The sequence below is a fragment of the Schistocerca serialis genome, chromosome 2, assembly GCF_023864345.2.
Source record: "Schistocerca serialis cubense isolate TAMUIC-IGC-003099 chromosome 2, iqSchSeri2.2, whole genome shotgun sequence".
Lineage (NCBI taxonomy): Eukaryota > Metazoa > Arthropoda > Insecta > Orthoptera > Acrididae > Schistocerca > Schistocerca serialis.
Window position 1 is genome coordinate 480298459 of NC_064639.1, and position 22599 is coordinate 480321057.

The 22599-nt window shown below is 42.1% G+C and overlaps 1 protein-coding gene across 1 annotated transcript in view; it reads left to right on the forward strand.

Moving 5' to 3' along the window:
- Positions 1-22599, forward strand: part of LOC126457406 (intraflagellar transport protein 140 homolog) — a 262614-nt gene that overhangs the window by 183878 nt on the left and 56137 nt on the right. Inside the window, exons 19-20 of the mRNA XM_050093673.1 lie at positions 8884-9028; positions 9147-9341. Coding sequence (XP_049949630.1) covers positions 8884-9028; positions 9147-9341 — 340 coding nt within the window. The remainder of the gene's footprint in view (positions 1-8883; positions 9029-9146; positions 9342-22599) is intronic.

The following is a 22599-nucleotide window of genomic DNA, read 5'->3' on the forward strand; positions in this document are numbered from 1 at the left end:
GCTCATCTGTACTGTTGCCCTTCTTATACATGAGAGTCATATGTATGGTCCAGGATGGACTAACAACAATACGAAAATGACACGTTGCTACTTACCACATAGAGTAGCCCTTGAATCGCAGATAGACACAACAGACAAAACTTGAGCAGTTTAAGGTTGTTTTAACAACATGCACTTATACAAGCTTTCTGGATCTATATGATTCACTACTAAATGCTCTGATGATGGCTATACTGGAGCTGAAATCTGGCTAGATCGGCAATAAAATAAGACTGATACACAGCTGACTGCTATGTTCATCCCTGATTGCAGTCATTTCACAGTTGATGAGCACAATGGTTCCTAATGGAATCCAACCTGATTTTTCATGGTGTTTGCATATCATATATCTGAAAAGGGTTGTGGGAAACAGTGTGGTATTTACCTTGGTGGATGTGGAAAACGTCCTAAAATCCACATCCAGACTGGCTGGCACACTGGTCCGTTAGGTAATGTGTGAAGCAGATTCGATCTGAAAGTGGGTGCATTAATGCACTCTGTTATCGAGGTGAGTTACCTCTTTGCCTGTCATGTTTCAACTAAATGATTTTGTAAATAGAAAGATAACAACTGCTCATCTGGGTTTATTGACTTTAGTAACCTTCATGGTTATAACAGTGTCATGGCTGCTAGTCTGTATCACTTTACTGACACTGTCAATAAGGCTACATCTGTTTGTAGCCACATGCTCCAAAATATTATCAGTGGCATAAGGGCTGTAATACTGTTTGCTGGAGACAGTTTTCAGAAATACCACTCAATACTGCCTGTCCATTCCACTAGTAATGAATGTGTAGTTGTCCTAATCGATATTCAGAATGTTAAGGTCTCCTCCTACTGCTAATGTGTGATCATGGATCACTTTCTCTGAATGATTCTGCAGCTGTTTAACTCCCTCTAGCATACTTACTTTTAGTGTTAGATTACATTATTGCATTGCTTATTGTTCTTTCTCACCACTTACTATTTTTGTAAAATACATCATGTTAGTTGTTTAAGGAAAATAATAAGCTTTCTCAGGACTTTTATGGTGGAATTGAATGATTCTGCAACCATGATCCATTTTTGGAAAGCTTTTTTATCTTTCTTATTAGATGGATCACGTTGGTTGTTTGCAGAAATGACGAGTTTCCGATGAGTAGTTTTTGTTGAACAATGTACAATAAAGAATTGTGTGTAGTATTTATCTATACTATCCTTTAAAGAACAGAGAAATGAAAGTTATGCACAACATCTAATACTGGTTGGTCAGACAGTCTGAAAAGCTTGTAAGGGTGTTCCAGGGGTAGTTATGATGAGAAATAATTGTTAAGAAAAAAATTGATACACTGTGTAGTTTCCAAGTCAATCAGGCCACTGCAAATGCAAATTCATGCTGTCTGCCGGAGACGGTGTTGTGAAACATGTTCTTCATTTGGTTTCATAAAACCAAGTAAGAGACCAATGCAAAAAATGGACATTGGATAGTGGTAAGGATCGAACCCAAGCCGAAGGCTGAGCAGTCTCTTGCATATCTACAAGAACAGCTGATGCCAACTGTATCTGGCCATTTGAATATGCGCATGCAGCAACCTGATAGGCTAACTTCAATGTTAATTAACTCATAAATATCACAATGTATCAAACTTTTTTCTTAACAGTTATTTCTCAGCACAACCTACACTGCAACACCGGTACAAGCTTTTTGACTACCTTGTATACGTAATGTAAATGATATGAATATAATAGAGGGAAACATTCCACGTGGGAAAAATAAAAGCGCTGGCAGGTCGATAGACACACAAACAGACACAAACATACACACAAAATTCTAGCTTTCGCAACCAATGGTTGCCTCGTCAGGAAAGAGGGAAGGAGAAGGAAAGACAAAAAAGCCCAAACTCTTTGCCTTTACAAATGTCTGCTTGTGTCTGTGTATGTGTGGATGGATATGTGTGTGTGTGCGAGTGTATACCTGTCCTTTTTTCCCCCTAAGGTAAGTCTTTCCGCTCCCGGGATTGGAATGACTCCTTACCCTCTCCCTTAAAACCCATATCCTTTTGTCTTTCCTTCTCCTTCCCTCTTTCCTGACGAGGCAACCATTGGTTGCGAAAGCTAGAATTTTGTGTGTATGTTTGTGTTTGTTTGTGTGTCTATCGACCTGCCAGCGCTTTTGTTTGGTAAGTTTCATCATCTTTCTTTTTAGATATAATGTAAATGATAGATTTATTTTCTTCTTTGGCATAATGCCAGTGAACTGTGTAGTTAAACAAAGTAATGAATTGAAAGAAAATTAAGCAGCCAGGAAAAACACAGAAACTGAAAAAAATGCTTAAATTATCATAAACTAAAATAAAATGATGGAAATTCCAGGTAGAAATATCAGCAATCTAGGAAAAGACAGAGTGCTACTTACTGTAAAGAAGACACGTTAACTTGCAGACAGGCACACTTGAAAGACATTTACATAGAGTTTTCAGCCACAGCCTTCATCAGTAAAGAGAGAGAGACACCTTTGACACACACAAGCAAGTACACCTCACACACATACGAATGCCATCTCCAGCATTTCCGGCTGGACTGCCAGCTTGCTTATGTGTGAGAATGGTGTGTCTCTCTCTTTACTGATGAAGGCTGTAGCCAACAGCTCTATGTACATATCTTTTAAGTGTGCCCCCCTGCAACTTAATGTGTCTGTAAAGTAAAATTATTTTTTTATGTCTTCTTATTGTGACCATCTGCAGGACACTGATTTGCACAGCAGGATTTTACACTGCAATAAATATACATGTTGTGGGATGAAAACATCCAGTTTTAATGTCCAATTCCAATTGTTCTAAGGAACATTGAACTGCACAGTGAACCAGTGTATACAAGGACCACAATAACCTTCAAAAAGTGTTCCAAAGCAGGCTATGCCTTTAAAGAATTGTTTAATTGTTTTTCCATGTAAATACTTTTGGAGTAAAGAAGACCATTCACCAAAATGCTGCCGTTTTGAATCTTCAATAGGCACACACAAAACAAAAAAACTTGCTAGCTTTCAGAGTATTTCATTTTTAGCTAGAGTAAAATTCACAAACACACACACACACACTCACATTCACTCACAAGGGAGCGGGTTCATCTAGCTGACCCCATGTAGGGGCACAGGCACATATGTATATTTGTGTATGCCTGTACTCTAGCTCAAAAAAGTATTACTCTGAAAGCTAGCAAGTTTTCTTTCTTTTTGTGTGTGCCTGGGCAACACAGTGCTTCTGCTTTTCGGTGAATGGTCTCCTTTATTCTAGAAGTATTTAATTGTTTTTTCCATAGTTGACTTGAATTAGTCTTCCAGCTTTGAAAAGAAACAGAAAAGACAGTTTTCTAGTTTTCATGAAGCTGATACTTGACTCAAGTGTTACAACATTCCCAGTTATGAAAGCGTCATTCTTTCTCAGTGAGTTGAACTGATATTAAGTTCGTGGGTTTCCAACTAGGTAAGCTTATTGAACACGTTTAAAGTATCTAAGTGTCATTTGGTGTCCACTCCACATCCCTTTGAAATGTCTCTCATCTGGGCATGCTCACAGAAAATTGTGGTCAGAAATGGGTCCTATGATGAGCTCACCTGAAAGCCTCTGCCTCTGTTTAGGGAGTCCTTACAGCTGCTAATTCGATGGCCTCCTTCATAATGCTGTTACAGAATTCAGTGGCCATGCACAGCAGTGTAGTCCATTCAGAATTAAACATTTTGTCCAAGGTGGTAGTACTGGGCATGCTGCTTCAGTACAGCTGTACTGATTTAATTTGCCTCAAAGATGAGTGATAAGGAGGTTACCAGTTGCAGTCAGCAGTTGTCAATTTTCTTGGCTCTCATACAAAGTTAAGCAAAAGATGAAATAATGGAAAAAAATATGTAACTTAATATTTGCTATGAAGTTACATCTTAGTGTTAAGCAAAATTGAATTATCTGCCTTACTCCCTTGCTCTTGAGGCCTTAGCACATCAGATGTTCTTAGCAGTTCATGGTATTTATTGAATTTTATATACTCCTCACACCCTAATAACTTCCAGCAGTAATTAACAGTGCACCGAACTAGATGAGTTAGTTTCCTGCTTTGTATTAACTTGGAGGGTAACTGATTGTAGTAACTTGAATACTACAGGAGAGTGTTGTTACCGTAGAGTCTTGTATTGATTGCACTCTGGTGCTTCCTGTGATTTCACTAATTAGTGGCAGGCTAGGGTGAATATGTTGTGTCTGCTTCTCTAATACATATTAAGAGCTTTAATTAGCACAAAATAAAGCATCTGGATGTTTATTACTCATTTTAAACTTCCATAATGCAGTCTGTTGTGAGTATTACATGACACATATGTAACTTCACAGAAAGAATTTATCAACTCTTCATCATGAAGACCTGTGCAGGACTGAGACCCTTAAATTTTTCAAGCATTTTTGGAAGATGACTTTTAACAGTTGCTAAGTAATGTATAAAATGCATATTTGAACCATCAGCTGCTTTTATTGTAAACCCAAATATCAACCGGTTTCAGTCTTTGACCATCTTCATGGATACTATAGGGGTAAAATGGTTTAAGCCACCACATTACATTATTCATTACTTTAATTAAATGTAATGCACGCCATGAATATAAATATACACAGAACTTTTAGAAGCAAACATACGAATACTAAATATACACAGACAGGACTGAAGAGAAGATCGGGACTCTTGATCTCCTCAGCACTGCTCTGTGTACATTTAGTATTTGTATGTTTGCTTCTAAAAGTTCTGTGCTTATATTAATATTCATGGCAGGCATTACACATTATTTAAGTAATGACTAATGTGATGTGGTGACTTAAACCATTTTAACCCCATAGTATCCTTGAAGTTGGTCCAAGATTGAAACTGGTTGGTATTTGGGTTTTAAAAAAACAGCAGCTGATGGTTCAAATGTGCATTTTATACCTTAAATTATAGTTTCATCAACAGCACTGAGTACAGTGTGGCACTAGTGTTGTATTTTTAAAACAGATACCTGTTTTCTCAGGAGATTCATTTTCGTTGGTATAGTGACTCTTTATTCAGAATAAATTATATCTTCAAAGATGACACTTTGAGTTGCAGACAGGCACAATGAAAGGACTGAAACACATTAAGCTTTCAGCCAAAGCCTTCTTCAAGAAAGAAACCACACACACACACACACACACACACACACACACACACACACAAGAGTCACAAAATGAGGCATATCTCATGGATGCATAACCGTCGTCGCCGGCAGCTCGACACAGGAAGTATCTGTCACAATGAATGAAGGCATCAGTTTGTAGTGGAGCATGGGAAGACAAGAGATAGTAGGATAGGAGTGGGGAGAGAGAAGAGTGGTGTCTGGCAAAGCATGCTGGGACTAGATGGAGACATGACAAGACTGTGGGATGCAGCTTCAGGAGACTAGGGGAGGGAGGTGGTGGGGGGAGGAGAGTGAAAAAGGAGAGGAGCAGAGAAGGAGAAAAACAGGTGGGAGCATTGGCAGAGGGCAGCACACAATGAGGGAGAGGGGACTTGGATAGGGAGGTGATACAACAGAGGGAATGGAAACTATTGGCTGGAGAGACAGTAGGCTACCGTAGGTTAAGGCCGGGATAATTACGGGAGGGAGAATGTGTTGCAAAGATAACTCCCATCTGTGCAGTTCAGAACAGCTGGTGATGGAAGGAAGGATCCAGATGGCTTGGGTAGTGAAGCAACCATTGAAATCAAGTGTCTTATGTTCAGCTGCATGTTGTGCCACAGTGTGGTCTACTTTGCTCTTGGCCACAGTTTGGCGGTGGCCGTTCATCCTAGTGGACGGCTGATTGGTACCGTATTTACTCGAATCTAAGCCGCACTCGAATCTAAGCCGCACCTGAAAAATGAGACTCGAAATCAAGGAAAAAAATTTTCCCGATTCTAAGCCGCACCTGAAATTTGAGACTCGAAATTCAAGGGGAGATAAAAGTTTTAGGCCGCACCTCCAAATCAAAACTAAGTTGGTCCATTATGATACGAGACACAATTGAGGTCGAATGAATGACGATACAGCTACAGTAGTTTGGTTCGAGTCGTAAGCTTAGCAGTTAAGCTTTACCAGGTTTGCTATGCGTCAGGCGCTCCGTCCATATTTATACGGGTACCCTTCCTTCTTCACGTGCTTCGTCTGGTTTGAATTGATTGCTTATTTTTCTTTGATCTGATAAGTGCCGTTATGTGTTTACGTCACTCTAAGCTGAAAATGCATTACTGTACTGTGTCATGCATTGTTTGTCGCATTCTGATAATGAGTGTTTACGGCCTGTAGCCGCTCGCGGCTTGGCTTGCTCTTGTGCGCGGTTACTTACGCTGCTGCTTTCTTTGATAATGATCAACAAGAACCAAATAATAGACTGCATATGATGGAAGTTGTTCTGAATGAGAGTTTAGCGAACATTTTTCTCCATTTGAAAATGTTTGCAGACGCCTCTTTAGTACATTATATTCTGCACAGAAATTAGTCATCTTAGATTTAAAAATCTAGTCAATTGCTGTGCTTCATTTCTGAATGTATTACTATTAGGCATAAGAATAATACGAATATAAACATGACATGATTTGTGTATTCTTCCATGTTTGCTGTGCTCTCGCTCTAGTTTCGTAGTTTATTAGGCGGACAGGATTTAAATGAGACAGCAGCAAACACGAAAGAATACATGGCAAAATATTTATATTCATATTATTCCTATGGTGAATAGAATACTGCATGTGATTCACAATTCATAAAAGTTCCTAGTAGCAACCATCTCTTCTCACAGGTAGGAAAAAATTCAGGACGTAAAGTTTCCCATATTGACAAACATCCCAAACAGTCTTGCCACTCGCATTTTCGTAGTACATTGAAATGCTGCTAGAAGATGAACAATACGAAATTTCTATTTACTTTGTTGGATAATGTATGAAAGTGCAGTGGTCGAAACTCGGGGCGGAGAAAAAAGCTCGTTTTCCATCTTTTTTAAAAAAATTTATTTACTGACGAAGAGGTTTTGGCGCCAGTATTTATCTTTGGGCCTGCAAAACATGTCTGTTGTAGCGCTACATATATTTGATGGCAGAAGTTAGCTGTGGCGGCACCTACCAACATTTTTCAGAACTTCCGCTTACTTTGCACTTGATTCTAAGCCGCAGGCGGTTTTTTGGATTACAAAAACCGAAAAAAAAGTGCGACTTAGATTCGAGTAAATACGGTAGTCATACCAACATACAAAGCTGTGCAAATCTTTGCAGCAGAGCTGGTATATGACGTGGCTGCTTTCACTGCTGGCTTGGTCCCTGATGGGGTAGGATAAGCCTGTGGCAGGACTGGAATAGGAAGTGCTGGATGGGTGGATTGGACAGGTCTTCTCCCCAGGGATATGATCCCCGTGGCAAGTGACTGGGAGTGGCATATGGATGGACTAGGATGTTGTGGAGATTGGATGGGTGGCAGAACACAACTTTAAAGGGGGAGAGGGGGGAGAGATCTTGGTTAGGAGGTCCCTCATTTCAGGGCATGATGATACGTAATCAAAGCCCTAACAAAGGATATGATTCAGTTGTTATAGTCCGGGGTGGTATTGGGTGACAAAGGGGCACTCCTTTGTGGCTGGTTCTTGGGGTTGGTGAAAGAATTGGGGATGTGTGGGAAAAGGAACAGGAGATCTGTTGCACACTAGATATGGGCGATAGTGCCTGTCATGAAGGCCTTGGTGAGACCTTTAGCATACTGGGCAAGAGGGTAGTTGTCATTGCAGATGCCCCTCTCCCAGGTGGCCAGGCTGTATGAAAGGGATTTTTTCCATATGGAAGGGATAGCAGCTGCAGTTACTGTTGGTGGTTGGTGGGTTTAATGTGGACAGAGGTGTGGATGGAGCTATCAGAGAGGAGGAGGTCAACATGCAGGAAGGTGGCGTGCTGACTTGAGGAAGACTAGAAGAATATAGGAGAGAAGGTGTTGAGGTTGTGAAGGAATGAGGATAGGGTGTCTCGGCCATGAGTCCAGATCGTGAAGATATCATCAATGAACCTGAGCCAGACCAGGTGTTTTGGGCAGGTAGAAAGATTTTCTCTAGATGGCCCATAAACAGGTTAATATAGGAGAGTGCCATGCAGGCAGCAGTGAAAGCAGCTGTGTCATACACCAGCTTTGCTGCAATCATTTGCACAGCTTTTTATATTGGTATGACTGCCGACCAACTGTGCACCAGAATCAGTGGCCACCACTAATCTGTGACTGAGAACACAGTAGACCATCATCTGGCACAACATGCAGCTGAACAGAATTTTCTTTATTTTAAGGGCTGCTTCACAAGATGGGTCATCCACCAACAGCTTTTCTGAACTGTGCAGATGGGAATTGTCTTTAAAACACATTCTCCACTCCCGAAATTATCCCAGATGCAACATACAGTGACCTACTGTCCCCACATCCTGTACGGTGAGTAGCAATCTAACCTTTACCTAATACTGTTGATAGTCCAACCTGGAGTTTCCATTGTTTAAATTAGTTCTCCAATTTTCAAAAAGTGACATTGTTATTAATGTTTGTCTTTTTTTGTTTCTTCCTTTCCTGTCGAGAAAGAAGCTTGTGGCTGCAAACTGTCTCCTTCCAAGTAATGTGATGTTGTCTATCTATTTCAATCTTCCTCAGTGCAGTGTGGTAATTTTAAATATTTGCTCAATTTTATACCCATAATCTCATTACTAAAGTAGTAGCAGGGGTGGTGTAGTTCACATATGTAAATCTGTGTTGTCACCTTTCATGTTCCAGGATTGTTTCGCACATTTATAAATCTCATTTCATCTCCTCTCTTTCAGAACACAGCAGTACAATGCTTTGCAGTATATTGCTATTGATCTGGATGCTAAATCTGATCCTGAATTGGTACAAAAATGTGCCCAGTTCTTTTTTGAAAATAAGCAATATGAAAAAGCTGTTGACCTCTTGGCGGTGACAAAGCAGGTAATAATTATGTAGTTAAAAAGTAAGAGTAAATAACAGGAATATAACATAATACACTACTTTCAGTTTAGAGAACTGCTGCCAGTTAACAATGTAATAAACTGCTCTTTTCATGTAGCATGTAGAAGCATTGGAGCTGTGCCTGGAACATAATGTTCCTGTGACAGAGGAACTTGCAGAGAAGCTGACCTTGGCAAAAGGGGAAACTGATGAAGCAACAAGAGTGCATGTTCTAGAGAAGGTGGCAGAGTGTGCTATTGTACAAGCAAATTATCATCTTGCTGCTAAAAAGTTTCTGCAAGCTGGAAGCACTGTGAGTTTTTAATTAGGTGTACTATTGTCCACACTAACAATAAGAGAGGGAAAATAAAATGACTTTGATATTCATGTTCAGTACTTAACAGTCCTTGCTAATATTTACAGTTTTATTCAAAATAGAAAAATCTAAGTTTTCAAATTTACTCTGCTTGAACCTAGTTTGTTCTAAAACCATAAGATCTGGTTTGTAGCTGAATAGTTGCGTGTAATGAAATTTCCCTTAGAAGGTTCTGTTTTAATTTACTTCTCATAACACATTTGTTTTTCAGTTTTTGAATCATTTATTTGTACACTATGGTTCTTCTTGGCACTGGCACTTTTCAGTATCAAAATAATAAACTGTAAAAGGAAAAGTGAGGTGCTTCCTAGCTATGTGAAATTATAGCTCCTTCCTCAGTGGGGAGAGAAGGAAGGGTTGAGGAAGGTTAAAAGAAAGGGAAGGTCACTCAGACCCAAGGATGAGAGGACCCCACATGTGGTGAGGATGGGGCAGACTGCTGTGACAGCAGTCACAGTGTGCCATACTGCATGCCAGATAAATGTCAGTTTCTCCAAGGTGGCTACGAACTACAAAGGACAGTCTTCATAAAAGTCTTCACATTTATTCAAGGCACGATGTATAAAGTATGAGTCCTAAGAAGAGTTGTTGGATAAAATACACAAATTCAGTAAAGTTCATTTAAAAGTGAAGTCCAAACTGGTTTATTAGTTATGTGTTCCTGATTTAAAGTCCAAATCATGCTATCTGGCATGTTGGGCATTGTCCGGTCTGTAGATATTTTAAACCAGAGTAAAAATATGAATGGTTGTTCGAAATTATTCGATGATCATTGCTAGCCAATTCAGGGATAACTGCTTGTAGAACTTGGAGATAACTGCTGATTACTTCACTTCACTAAAATTATGATTCAACTAGCTATTCTGGAGCCATATGGCTTGCTGAATACCAGCTGAGCTGAAGGTTACTTGTCCCACTCTATTTTCATAAACAGGACAAGTGTAAGGAAATAATGCAGTGATGTTGACTCCGCCTGTCCAAGTAGCACTTCCTGCAATCATAACCATAAATGTATTTTTGTTACTGTCAGGTTGGCAACCCATTAGACAAGGCTGAATGGCGGAAGGACCTAAGTCCTAAGATACATTACTAGATACTACAGGTGGTCCCTCTCATAGTGGTGTCTGTGCAGGTGGTCCCTCTCATGCTGGTGCCTGCTGAGTGACTTGCCCTTCCTTTTAAGCTTCCCCAACCTACTCCTGTCTCCTTCCCGAGGAAAGAATGATTAGTTCCAAAAACTAGAAAGTGTCACTTTTTCATTTCGTGTGTGTCTAGTAGCAGCATTACAGGAGACTCCAAAAAATAAGTTACACATTATTATGGCAGGCAAGTAATTCTTTCTTTCTTTCTCTCTCTTCTCTCTTTCTCTCTCTCTCTCTCTCTCTCAGGACTGAAAACAGACAGAGATATGTGGTTTGTTTTGGAATAAGTTTGCACTCATGAATGTGTGACAGAGATGGCAGGCAGCACTGTACAGCACACGCAACTACAAGGCAACATCAAGAGTAAGGACTTAAACGTTGAAGTTTTCATTATAAGAACAATGTACAACCAGTCATTTTTCTACATTTGCATGGTTTGAAACCAATTGAAATTCATCGCCATTTGAGTGAGACAGTGTTATGGGCGTATCTAATGTCTATTCATGGATGCAACAGTTCAAAGAAGGCAGAACACTGTGAGACAACAAACCAAGACAGTCTCGGCCTCGCACAAGACTCTGCCTATAAGGTCGAGCAAGTGGAGAAAGCTGTGTAAAGGATTTCTGAATGACTGAAACACATCACATCCAAAGTTAGCATTTCTATGGGATCTGTGCACACAATCCTGCATGAAGGCCTGAAAATGTGAGAAGTGTGTTCCATGAATTCTGACAGATAACCACAAGGCTGCATGCATGTTGCCAGGCAACGTTACACACAATGACATGAATGAGACTTTCTTTTCATCATTGTGGCAATGGATGAGACAAATCCTGAAACAAAGTGCCAGTCAACTCAGTGGAAGTGAACATAAAAAAAAAAAAAATAAAAAAAAATAAAAAAATAAAAATTGAGAAAGCACCAGTGTTAAAAAAATGATGGCTATGTTCTGGGACAGCAGTGGCATAATTCTTACTCATTGCATTCCAATGGGCGGTACAGTGACAGGAGCATCCTTCCAAGGTGTTTTGAAGGGCATGCTCCTTCCAGCAATGTGTGAAAAATGGCTGGAAAAGGCTGCACGTGTGTTCTTTCACAAAGAAAGTGCATCAGCACATCGGGTGAACATGATGTTGCAGTTTTTTGTGATAACAGCTTTGAAGTGATTTCTCATGTTCCATACTCACCTACTCTGGCTCCTAGCAACTTTGGGCTGTTTCCAACGATTAAAGACACTCTTCATAATTGCACATTGACTAGCTGGGCCACTATTTCATCAGTGATTTTTCAGTGGTCAAACCGGGACTAGTGCAGCAGGGGATACAACCCGTCGGCTTTGAACAATGACGTCATTCCTTAGTCATAGATCGTAATGTCTTCACTTCGAGGCATAGATAATAAAGCAGTTCTGTGTTCTAATAAGCACTATCATTAAAATAATTGAATGTTAATCTAAAAGCGATCGCTTGATATTCGGTACATCATTAAACGTGAGATTTAATTAACTTAATTGTTCGTTTTTTATTCGGCTGGTACTTAATATTTTTCGTAATGATATTGAGGTAATGTGGATTATTAATTTTTTATTATAGAACAATTTGTAGTGTCTTATTTTCGTTTTTTGGCTTTTAAAAAAAAAATCTCACGAGATAGAATAAACTGATCCTAAGATTCAGATGCTTCAGTAGCTGATAAGTGTTTTTTGGCTTTTTTAAAAAAAAAAAAAAATCTCACGAGATAGAATAAACTGATCCTACTTTATTAAGCAATCAATAAAAAAACTAAACTAAAACATAACAGCTTTTGCTATTATGTTTTGGTTTGCTGTTATGTTTTAGTTTAGTTTTTTTATTGATTGCTTAATAAAGTAGGATCAGTTTATTCTATCTCATGAGATTTTTTTTAAAAAAGCCAAAAAACACTTATTAGCTACTGAAGGGAGCTACAACACTAAGAAGAATCACTTCTCGGCTTTTGACAAGATCAATGTTTATCTCTGTCGCATTCCTTTGTTTCTCAACATTCTCCTCAGCTCTTTCATCTTTGTAATACATGGTCTCTGGCGACTTGTGACGTCATTGTTCAAAGCCGATGGGTTGTATCCCCTGCTGCACTAGACCCGTCAAACCAGACTCCTAAAGAAGTGTCCCCAGTGGCCATGGAATCATGGCACAATATTGTGAAAAGTGTGTATGGCTGCTGGGAGATTACATTGACACAAGCTTAACAGTTTTCTTGTGGTTATAGTCTGTGGCAGTGTTTATGGGTTCTGGACTAGCGATGCACATTAGACAATATGCAGCTAGCCAATCAGCACTCTGTGTTTCTGTGCTCCATACAGTGTACACTTCCATTAGATTTGAGCATTCTATCACATTTTATGTACTCAAAACTATGATTCATGGATTTCTGTGGTATTTCGTGTATTTGGTGAGTTTTCTCATAGTGGTTGAAATACTTGGAAGGCACCAAGTGTTTCACAAACAGACAAGGGACCTTATTTTTAAAGTATACTCATTCTTCAAATGAGAGGCATATTCAGGCAAGCTGGTTTGCGATGTTGCCAAAGTGCAGGAACATAACATAGTAGTTGTCTGTGCACGTTCAGCTGAGTTGACTATACAGCATCGTCGGTAAAGCAGATGCCAGACTGAGATTCATTGGAAGAATCCTAAGGAAACGCAATCCGAAAACAAGAAGTAGGCTACAGTACGCTTGTTCGCCCACTGCTTGAATACTGCTCAGCAGTGTGGGAACCGTACCAGATAGGATTGATAGAAGATATAGAGAAGATCCAACGGAGAGCAGCGCGCTTCGTTACAGGATCATTTAGTAATCGCGAAAGCATTACCGAGATGATAGATAAACTCCTGTGGAAGACTCTGCAGGAGAGATGCTCAATAACTCGGTACGGGCTTTTGTTGAAGTTTCGAGAACATACCTTCACCGAGGAGTCAAGCAGTATATTGCTCTCTCCTACGTATATCTCGCGAAGAGACCATGGGGATAAAATCAGAGAGATTAGAGCCCACACAGAGGCATACTGACAATCCTTCTTTCCAGGAACAATACGAGACTGGAATAGAAGGGAGAACCAATAGAGGTACTCAATGTACCCTCCACCACACACCGTCAGGTGGCTTGCGGAGTATGGATGTAGATGTAGATGTAGATGTAGATACCCTGTGAGCCGCCACTGACTTTAGTTTGTGAGGGAAAAAAATTGGAGGTGTTATAACTTGAATGCCCTTCGTTATAATCATAGTAACCATGTCTCTCTATACAACTGTCAGAACATTCTACCAATCACTCAGTTCCCTGACAATAGAAATCTGCTCCTCAATCGTAGAGCAATTTCAGAACAGCTATGTGAATTTTCTCATTACTGGAACGTTTCTTTCCCCTCGGGTGTACTTTCAAAAGATGGCAATCACAAGGTGCAAGATCTGGACTTCCCAATTAGCATCACTCACATTTTTGCAACCTTGGTCAGATTTTTGGCACCATTTCACTACAGCTGGATGCGACATTGCATTTGGTCCATATGCTGCCAGTATTTCATGGTGACTCTATGTGCAATACTACCCCGCATATTTTAACTTTGGAACAAATTTCCAACTGCTGCTACATCTACATTTACATGGATACTCCGCAAATCACATTCAAGTGCCCGGCAGAGGCTTCACTGAACCACCTTCACAATAATTATCTGTTATTCCAACCTCCAACAGCGCATGGTAAAAACGAACACCTACATCTTTCTGCATGAGCTCTGATTTCCCTTATTTTATTATGATGATCATTTCTCCCTATGTAGGTCAGCGTAAACAAAATATTTTCACATTCAAAGGAGAATGTTGGTGATTGAAATTTCGTGAGAAGATTCTGCCACAAAGAAAAACACCTTTCTTTCAATGTCCACCCCAATTCCTCTGTCATGTCAGTGACACTCTCTCCAGTACTTCACGATAATACAAAATATGCTGCTCTTCTTTGAACTTTCTCGATGTACTCCATTAATCCTATCTGGTAAGGATCTCAGATCGCATAGCAGTACTCCAACAGAAAGTGGACAAGTGTAGTGTAGGCAATCTCTGTAGTAGATTGTTACATTTTCTAAGTGTTCTGCCAATAATACGCAGTCTTTGGTTTGCCTTCCTCACAACATTTTTTGTGTGTTCTTTCTAATTTAAGTTGTTTGTAATTGTAATTCCTAGGTATTGAGTTGAATTTACAGCCTTTAGGTTTGACTGATTTATCATGTAACCAAATTTTAACGGATTCCTTTTAGCATTCATGTGGATGACCTCACACTTTTCATTATTTAGGGTCAATTGTCAATCTTTACACCATACAGATATCTTTTGTGAATCATTTTGCAATTTGTTTTGATCTTCTGATGACTTTACTAGATGATAAACAATAGCATCATCTACAAACAACCTGAGATGGTTGCTCAGATTGTCTACTAAACCATTCGTGTTTCACTTGATGACTTTCCGTTAGTTACTATGAACTGTCTCCTCTCTGACAGGAAATCATGAATCCAGTCACATAACTGAGGCAATATTCCATAAGCAAGCAATTTCAGTACAAGCCACTGGTGCGGTACAGTAGTGAAAGCCTTGTGGAAATCTAGAAGTACAGAATGAATTTGAAATCCCATGTCAGTAGCACTCAACACTTCATGTGTGTAAAGAGCTATTTGTGTTTCACAAGAACAATGTTTTCTAAATTTGTGATGACTGTGTGTCAATAGACTGTTCTCTTCAAGGTAATTCATAATGTTATAACATAATACATGTTCCAGAATCCTGCTGCATATCGACGTTAATGATATGGTCCTTTAATTTAGTGGATTACTTGTGCCTTTCTTGAATATTGGTGTGACTTGTGCAACTTTCCAGACTTTGGGTACGGATCTTTCGTCAAGGAAGTGGTTGTATATGATTGTTAAGTATGGATCTATTGCATCAGCATACACTAAAAGGAACATAATTAGTATACAGGTTGGAGTGGAAGACTTGCTTTTTTTAAGTGATTTAAGTTACTTCACTGCTCCGAGGATATCTACTTCTAAGTTACTCATGTTGGCAGCTGTTCTTGATTCGAATTCTGGAATATTTACTTTGTCTCCTTTGGTAAAGGAATTTTGGAAGGCTGTGTTTAAGTAACTGGTTTAGCAATGTCTTCGAATATGTCCATTGCTACCATGCAGAGAATGTGCTGAGTGTGTCTTGCTGCTAGCACACTTTACATATGACCAGAATCTCTTTGGATTTTCTGCCAGGTTCCAAGACAAAGTTTCACTGTGGAAACTATTGTAAGCATCTCGCATTGAAGTCCATGCTAAGTATAGAGCTTGCTAAGAGGTCAAGTGTTTTTTCACAACTGTTTACTTGAACTAACTGCGCGGAATAATTTTCAGAAAAAGTGTTTTGCACCTATTATCTGCACCACAGCAGAACTGTTTCTGCAGGAAACATGGAACATGCAGTCTCATCTGAAAATGCACCACTCTTGTTGTGCGATGGTCTTAGTGTGGAACAACAAATATAACTTATTTTCTGTAGTCCCTATGTACAGTTTGCCTCCTGAAGGTTAACCGAGTGATGTGGCACAGTGGTTAGCACACTGCACTCGCATTCGAGAGGACGACAGTTCAATCCCGCATCCGGCCATCCTGATTTAGGTTTCCCATGATTTCCCTAAAATCACTCCAGGCAAATGCCGGGATGGTTCCATTGAAAGGGCGTGGCCAGCTTACTTCCCCGTCCTTGCTATCTAGTCTCCTCACCACAACAGCCCAACCCAACCCTCCATAAGGTAAGCACTGGCCAGCTATTCAGTCTCATAGCTTATTAGTTTTCTTGACTGAATTTCTTTTTGCTATAGTAAAGTTGTCACTTTTTGTCACAGATGGAACTATATTGAGGCAATCAATTATAAATCCCACCAAAGAAAAAAAATACTACTCAGAAACTTTTTTGCAGCTTTGTACTGTAGCACCAGTCTTATGTAAAATTCAGTATTTCACATTCACTCTGCAAATGACTGTGAGATGTATGGCAGAGGGTACATCCCATTGTACCAGTTATTAGCATTTCGTCCTGTTCTGTTAATGTAGTGACGTAACAAGACTGTTACGCCACACGGTAGTAGCCAAAAGAAAGGCACGCTAGATTAAGGCTGTGGCCGATAGTGCACGCTCGGCAATAAGCATACGGGCGTGAAGTCTGGAACATGAGAACTTATAAATGAATACGAAGAAAAGTATGTAGATGCTTTTTACTTAACTTTTATTTATTCCTTGGAATACATCTCTCTTGAATACTCGTAAGCTATAGGCACTGATACAAATGGCTCCTTGTTAGTTCGTAGCCATTAACTTAGCTGATGGCTATTCTGTCTCTCGGCTAATGAGAGAGAAAGGCTTCGTACCACTGGGCGATAGCTAGGTTCGCGTACAACTGGGGCGGTAGCTTGGTTCTCGTACAACTGGGGGTCGAGTCCACTCTCGTATCACGAGACCTGCCTTGGTGGTGGCGCTAGGTCTGCGATCACAGTGGCGACACGCGGGTCCGACATGTACTACATGGACCGCGGCCGATTTAAACTACCACCTAGCAAGTGTGGTGTCTGGCGGTGACACCACATTCCTCCCCCGCAAATCGGCGAACGGTCGTGTAATAAGGCTTCCGCCCGCCGTGGGGAGGACCACATGTTGACGTATGCGATGAGGTGGGGAGCCTAACAACAGGCGAGGCTGTGCCACCCGCACCCGGCCATCCGGTCCGAGGGGAGCTAGGAAACGCCTGCAAAACTAGTCCAGGGTGCACGTCAACATGTGGTGTATGCGCCCGTAAAGAAACATGAGGGGCCGAAGTGTCGACCTCCATTGCGTCGGGGTAGCCGACGCGCGATGACGTCACGTGGTCCGGAGCGGGCGGGAGTTCCATGGCGGCGGACAGCTGGTCACGGGAAGCGATCGGCGGCGCGTGACCCTGGGAGGCGCTTGGCGGCTGCAACGAAGCGTCTAATGCGGTCGGCGGCGGCGGCGGCTGCTGCTGCTGCTGCTGCTGCTGCGGCGGCGGCGGCGCGTCGCCATGGGGCAAAATGGAAGGCATCGTCGGTAACACCTGGGGATGAGGCGAGCCAGTAGATGGGTCCCCAGGGCGCTGACCGGACGGCACCGTCGCTGAAAGCAGACGGGGAGCGGCAGAACCCGAGCGACGACAGAGGCGCAGCTGATTGAGATGCCGACGCACCTCACCAGAGGCCCCCAAAACCAAATACATCGCGCGGCCGAGGCAGCGAAGAATGCGCCCTGCGAGCCAACGCCGTGAACCGCGATAGTTGCGATAAAATACAACGTCGCCTGGAGCAAAAGCAGGAGTCTGCCGCTGCACAGGAACCTGAGGCGGCGGATGTAGCAAAGACATCAATGTGCGATGAGGACGACCGTGGAGCAACTCAGCCGGCGAGCGACCATCTCGGGGCTGAGAGCGATACGAAGACAAAAAGAGCAACAATGCGTCCTCCCGAGAATGCGACTCGTTCAATTTCAACATCTGTGACTTGAAAGTCCGGACCAATCGTTCAGCGGCACCGTTGGACTGAGGCGAAAACGGCGCGGATGTCAGATGTTGAATACCATTGGCCTGGCAGAATGACTGAAATTCTGCGGACATGAATTGTGGGCCATTGTCGGAAACAATAGTCTGCGGAAGACCTTCAATGCAAAAGATAGCAGACAACGCTTGGATGGTGGCGGAGGATGTCGTGGAAGACATCCGGACAACAAAAGGAAAATTACTGAAGGCGTCGACCAGAACCAACCATCGAGCATTCCAGAATGGACCAGCAAAATCAATGTGCAAGCGTTGCCAAGGGGAAGTGGCTTTTGGCCACGCAAAGACTTTCCGCGGCGGTGCGGACTGTTGTTCGGCACACGCCGGGCACGAAGAACACATATTCGTAATCGCAGCATCGATTCCGAACCAAGTACAGTGCTGACGAGCAAGTTGTTTCGTTCGCACTATACCCCAATGTCCTTGGTGAAGAAGCCGTAAAACAGAGGACTGTAACGAACGTGGGACCACGACTCTGGACTGATCATTATCAGAACGCAACAACAAAACACCACGTCGAACAAAAAGTCTCTCCTTGTGAGCAAAAAATCGGCGAACCAACGGATCCTCGATCCGAGACTTTGACAAAGGCCATTGCGTAGCAACAAAACGTAAAATAGTAGCAAGGACAGGGTCAGCAGCTGTGGCTGTAGCGACACGACGAAAATCAATCGGAAACGATTCGACCACTTCATCGGTTTCCGAATCAATGAACATGCAAGCAAGTTCGGAAGAATCGAATGCTTTATCCTCAGCAACAGGCAAACGGGACAACGCATCGGCGTTTCCGTGCTTAGCAGTGGACCGATACAAGATATCGTAGCGGTACTGCGAGAGGAAAATAGACCAGCGAATGAATTTCTGCGCTGTACGTGGAGGTACAGGCTTGTTCGGATGAAAAAGCGATGTCAAAGGTTTGTGGTCTGTGATGATGGTAAAGTGACGACCATACAAGAAATCATGGAACTTAGTAACACCAAACACGAGAGCCAAAGCTTCTTTCTCTATCTGTGAATAATTTCTTTGCGCAGACGAGAGCAATTTGGACGCAAAGGCAATAGGGCGATCATGTGAGCCAACTTTGTGCGCAAGCACAGCACCGATCCCGAAATCCGATGCATCTACCATCAACAAAAGGGGTTTCTGGGGATCGAATGGCGTAAGGCAAGTATTAGAAAGCAACGCCGATTTCAACTGGCGAAAGGCGCGTTCGCATTCCGTCGTCCAAAGAAACGGAACACCTGTACGGCGTAAGCGATGAAGCGGAGCTGAAATGAAAGAGGCATTGCGCACATTCACTCACACCTTGTGATTCTACATTGTTCAATGTTCTTGCGACCTCATCACGCAATGCGTGGGGAACATTGCGCGCCCTGAAAAATTTCGGTTGCGCGTTTACCTTCAGTTCTAAATGTGCTTCATAGTTTTTAGCGCAACCTAAGCCCGGTGCAAAAATGTCTGCAAATTCGTCACACAGCCGAGAAACACTGTCTGGAGGCACAGTCTGATTCACAGATAGGACCTGATTTACAATAGACATGTTAAACAACTTAAATAAATCTAGACCAAACAAGTTCGCTGCAGAAGAAGAACGAAGAACGTAAAATGACACAAGTTTTGTTTGTCCCTTGTATGTTGCAAGAAGGCTGCACTGTCCTAACACAGGAATTTTCTGTCCGGAATATGTAGTTAGCTTAACATTTGCGGCACGCAACGGAGGTGCGCCCAGTTGTTTGTACGTGTCGTGATTGAGCAATGAAACTGCAGCTCCGGTATCGAGCTGGAATGGTATCACTTTGCCTTCAAAGTCTAAGTCCACAAAAAGTTTATTGTCCTGCTGACGACAAGAGCGACTGTTGTGTGCAATTGGAACAGACACTGGTACAGAATCACTGGCGAATTGACGTGATTTCCGGCGACGTCGACGCACAGTTTTTGTGGCACGAACACAGTCACTGGTAGAGAAAGTGTCACTGGACGAAGTGGAATTAACGACATGAATGTCCATAGGCGAAGGTCCACGAGCCTGAGCGTCCTTGGTTCGATTCCGGCGCGAAGCAAAGGGCCTGGAATTATTGTGATTGTCTGATCTGAGCTTTTTCTGGCAAACACTTTGAACATGTCCTTTCTTATTGCAGAAAAAGCAAATAGCTTGGCGTGACGGGCAATGTTCACGCGAATGTCTAGTAGCACACCGCGGGCATGATTTCACTGCATTTGTGGGCTGGCGCGGCACACCTGGCTTAGCACGCGGCGGTCGCTGTGCGGACGGCCGCGAGGGCAGTTGACCGGGCCGCGTTGCGCGAGCGCGCCCGGCGGGCCGGTTAATGTTACACACAGCTGGCGAAGTTTCAAAAGATTCCTGAGCACAGTCAAGTGTGTCCTGTCTATCCAATATGTCTATCACTTGTTGAAGGGAGGGATTAACCAGTTTCAAAATTTTCTCCCGTATGCGAACATCAGAAACGTTCTGTGCAATTGCATCACGCACCATTGTATCTGAATAAGAAAGACCACAGTCACATTCAAAGGCACAGTCCCTAGTAAGTCCTTGCAATGTTGCTACCCACTCCCTATTAGTTTGACCGGCCGTACGTTTTGTACGAAAAAACGTATACCGTTTTGCAACCACATTAACTGTTTCTTTGAAATAGGCATCTAATGCAGACAAAATTTCCTCGTAGGACAGAGTTGCTACGTCGCGCCGGGGAAACAATTTCACTATCACACGGTATGTGGACACACCGACACAAGAAAGCAAAAACGGCTGCCGCTCATTACCTTGAATTCTGTAGGCAGCCATGTGAAAGGCGAACTGACGAGACCACTCTTGCCAGGTCTCGTCGGCTGCCACGTATGGTCGAAAGGGAGGTGCAACAGCGTTCAGTGGCAGCGGTAGCGATGAAGCGGCGGCGGCCGCATCGGTTTGAATGGTACGTTGACCCTGGACGAGCTGTCCAAGGGCATCCAGTAACGCCTGCGTCTGCTGATTCTGCAAGCGATAAAATTCGGACAGTACATCTGGAGAATGTGGCGAAGCCATGACACAAATAAATGTAAGCAATCAGAAAGAAATATAAGCAATCAGAAAACTGTAAACGGCGCCAATGAAGCAAACAAACGAAGTAATACAAACTCTTTATCTCGTCGCCAATCTGTAGTGACGTAACAAGACTGTTACGCCACACGGTAGTAGCCAAAAGAAAGGCACGCTAGATTAAGGCTGTGGCCGATAGTGCACGCTCGGCAATAAGCATACGGGCGTGAAGTCTGGAACATGAGAACTTATAAATGAATACGAAGAAAAGTATGTAGATGCTTTTTACTTAACTTTTATTTATTCCTTGGAATACATCTCTCTTGAATACTCGTAAGCTATAGGCACTGATACAAATGGCTCCTTGTTAGTTCGTAGCCATTAACTTAGCTGATGGCTATTCTGTCTCTCGGCTAATGAGAGAGAAAGGCTTCGTACCACTGGGCGATAGCTAGGTTCGCGTACAACTGGGGCGGTAGCTTGGTTCTCGTACAACTGGGGGTCGAGTCCACTCTCGTATCACGAGACCTGCCTTGGTGGTGGCGCTAGGTCTGCGATCACAGTGGCGACACGCGGGTCCGACATGTACTACATGGACCGCGGCCGATTTAAACTACCACCTAGCAAGTGTGGTGTCTGGCGGTGACACCACAGTTAACATATGGAGTATGTGAAGAATGATTGTTTGAGTGCCTCTCTGCATGCAGTAATTATTCTAATCTTATTCTCATGATCCCTATGTGAGAGATACATAAGGGATTGTGTTATATTCCTAGCGTCATTACGTAAAGCTGGTTCTTTAGACTTTGTTAATACTTTCTCGGTATAGTTTATGTCTTTCTTCAAGAATCTTCCAGTTCAGTTCCTTCAGTACCTCTGTGATGCTCTCCCACAGTCAAACAAACCTGTGACCATTCGTGCTACCCTTCTGTGTCTGTGTTCAATATCCCCCGTTAATACTGTTTAGTACAGGTCCCACACACTTGAGCAAAATTCTAGAACTGGTCACACGAATAATTTGCAAGACTGTAGAGTGATTGTATTTCCCCAGTATTCTACCAATAAACTGAAGTCTACCACCTGCTCTATCCCCGATTGAGCCTATGTGATCATTCCATTTCATATCTCTACAAAGTGTTACACCTAGGTATTTTTATGAGCTGGCCAAATCCAACAATGACTCATTGATATTATGGTCAAAGGATACTACATTTTTTTCATTTTATGGAGTGCACAATTTTACATTTCTGAAAATTTAAAGCAAGTTACCCATTTCTGCATGACTTTGGAATCTTATCAAGACCTTACTGAACATTTATGCAGCTTCTTTCAGATAATACTTCATATATATATATATATATATATATATATATATATATATATAT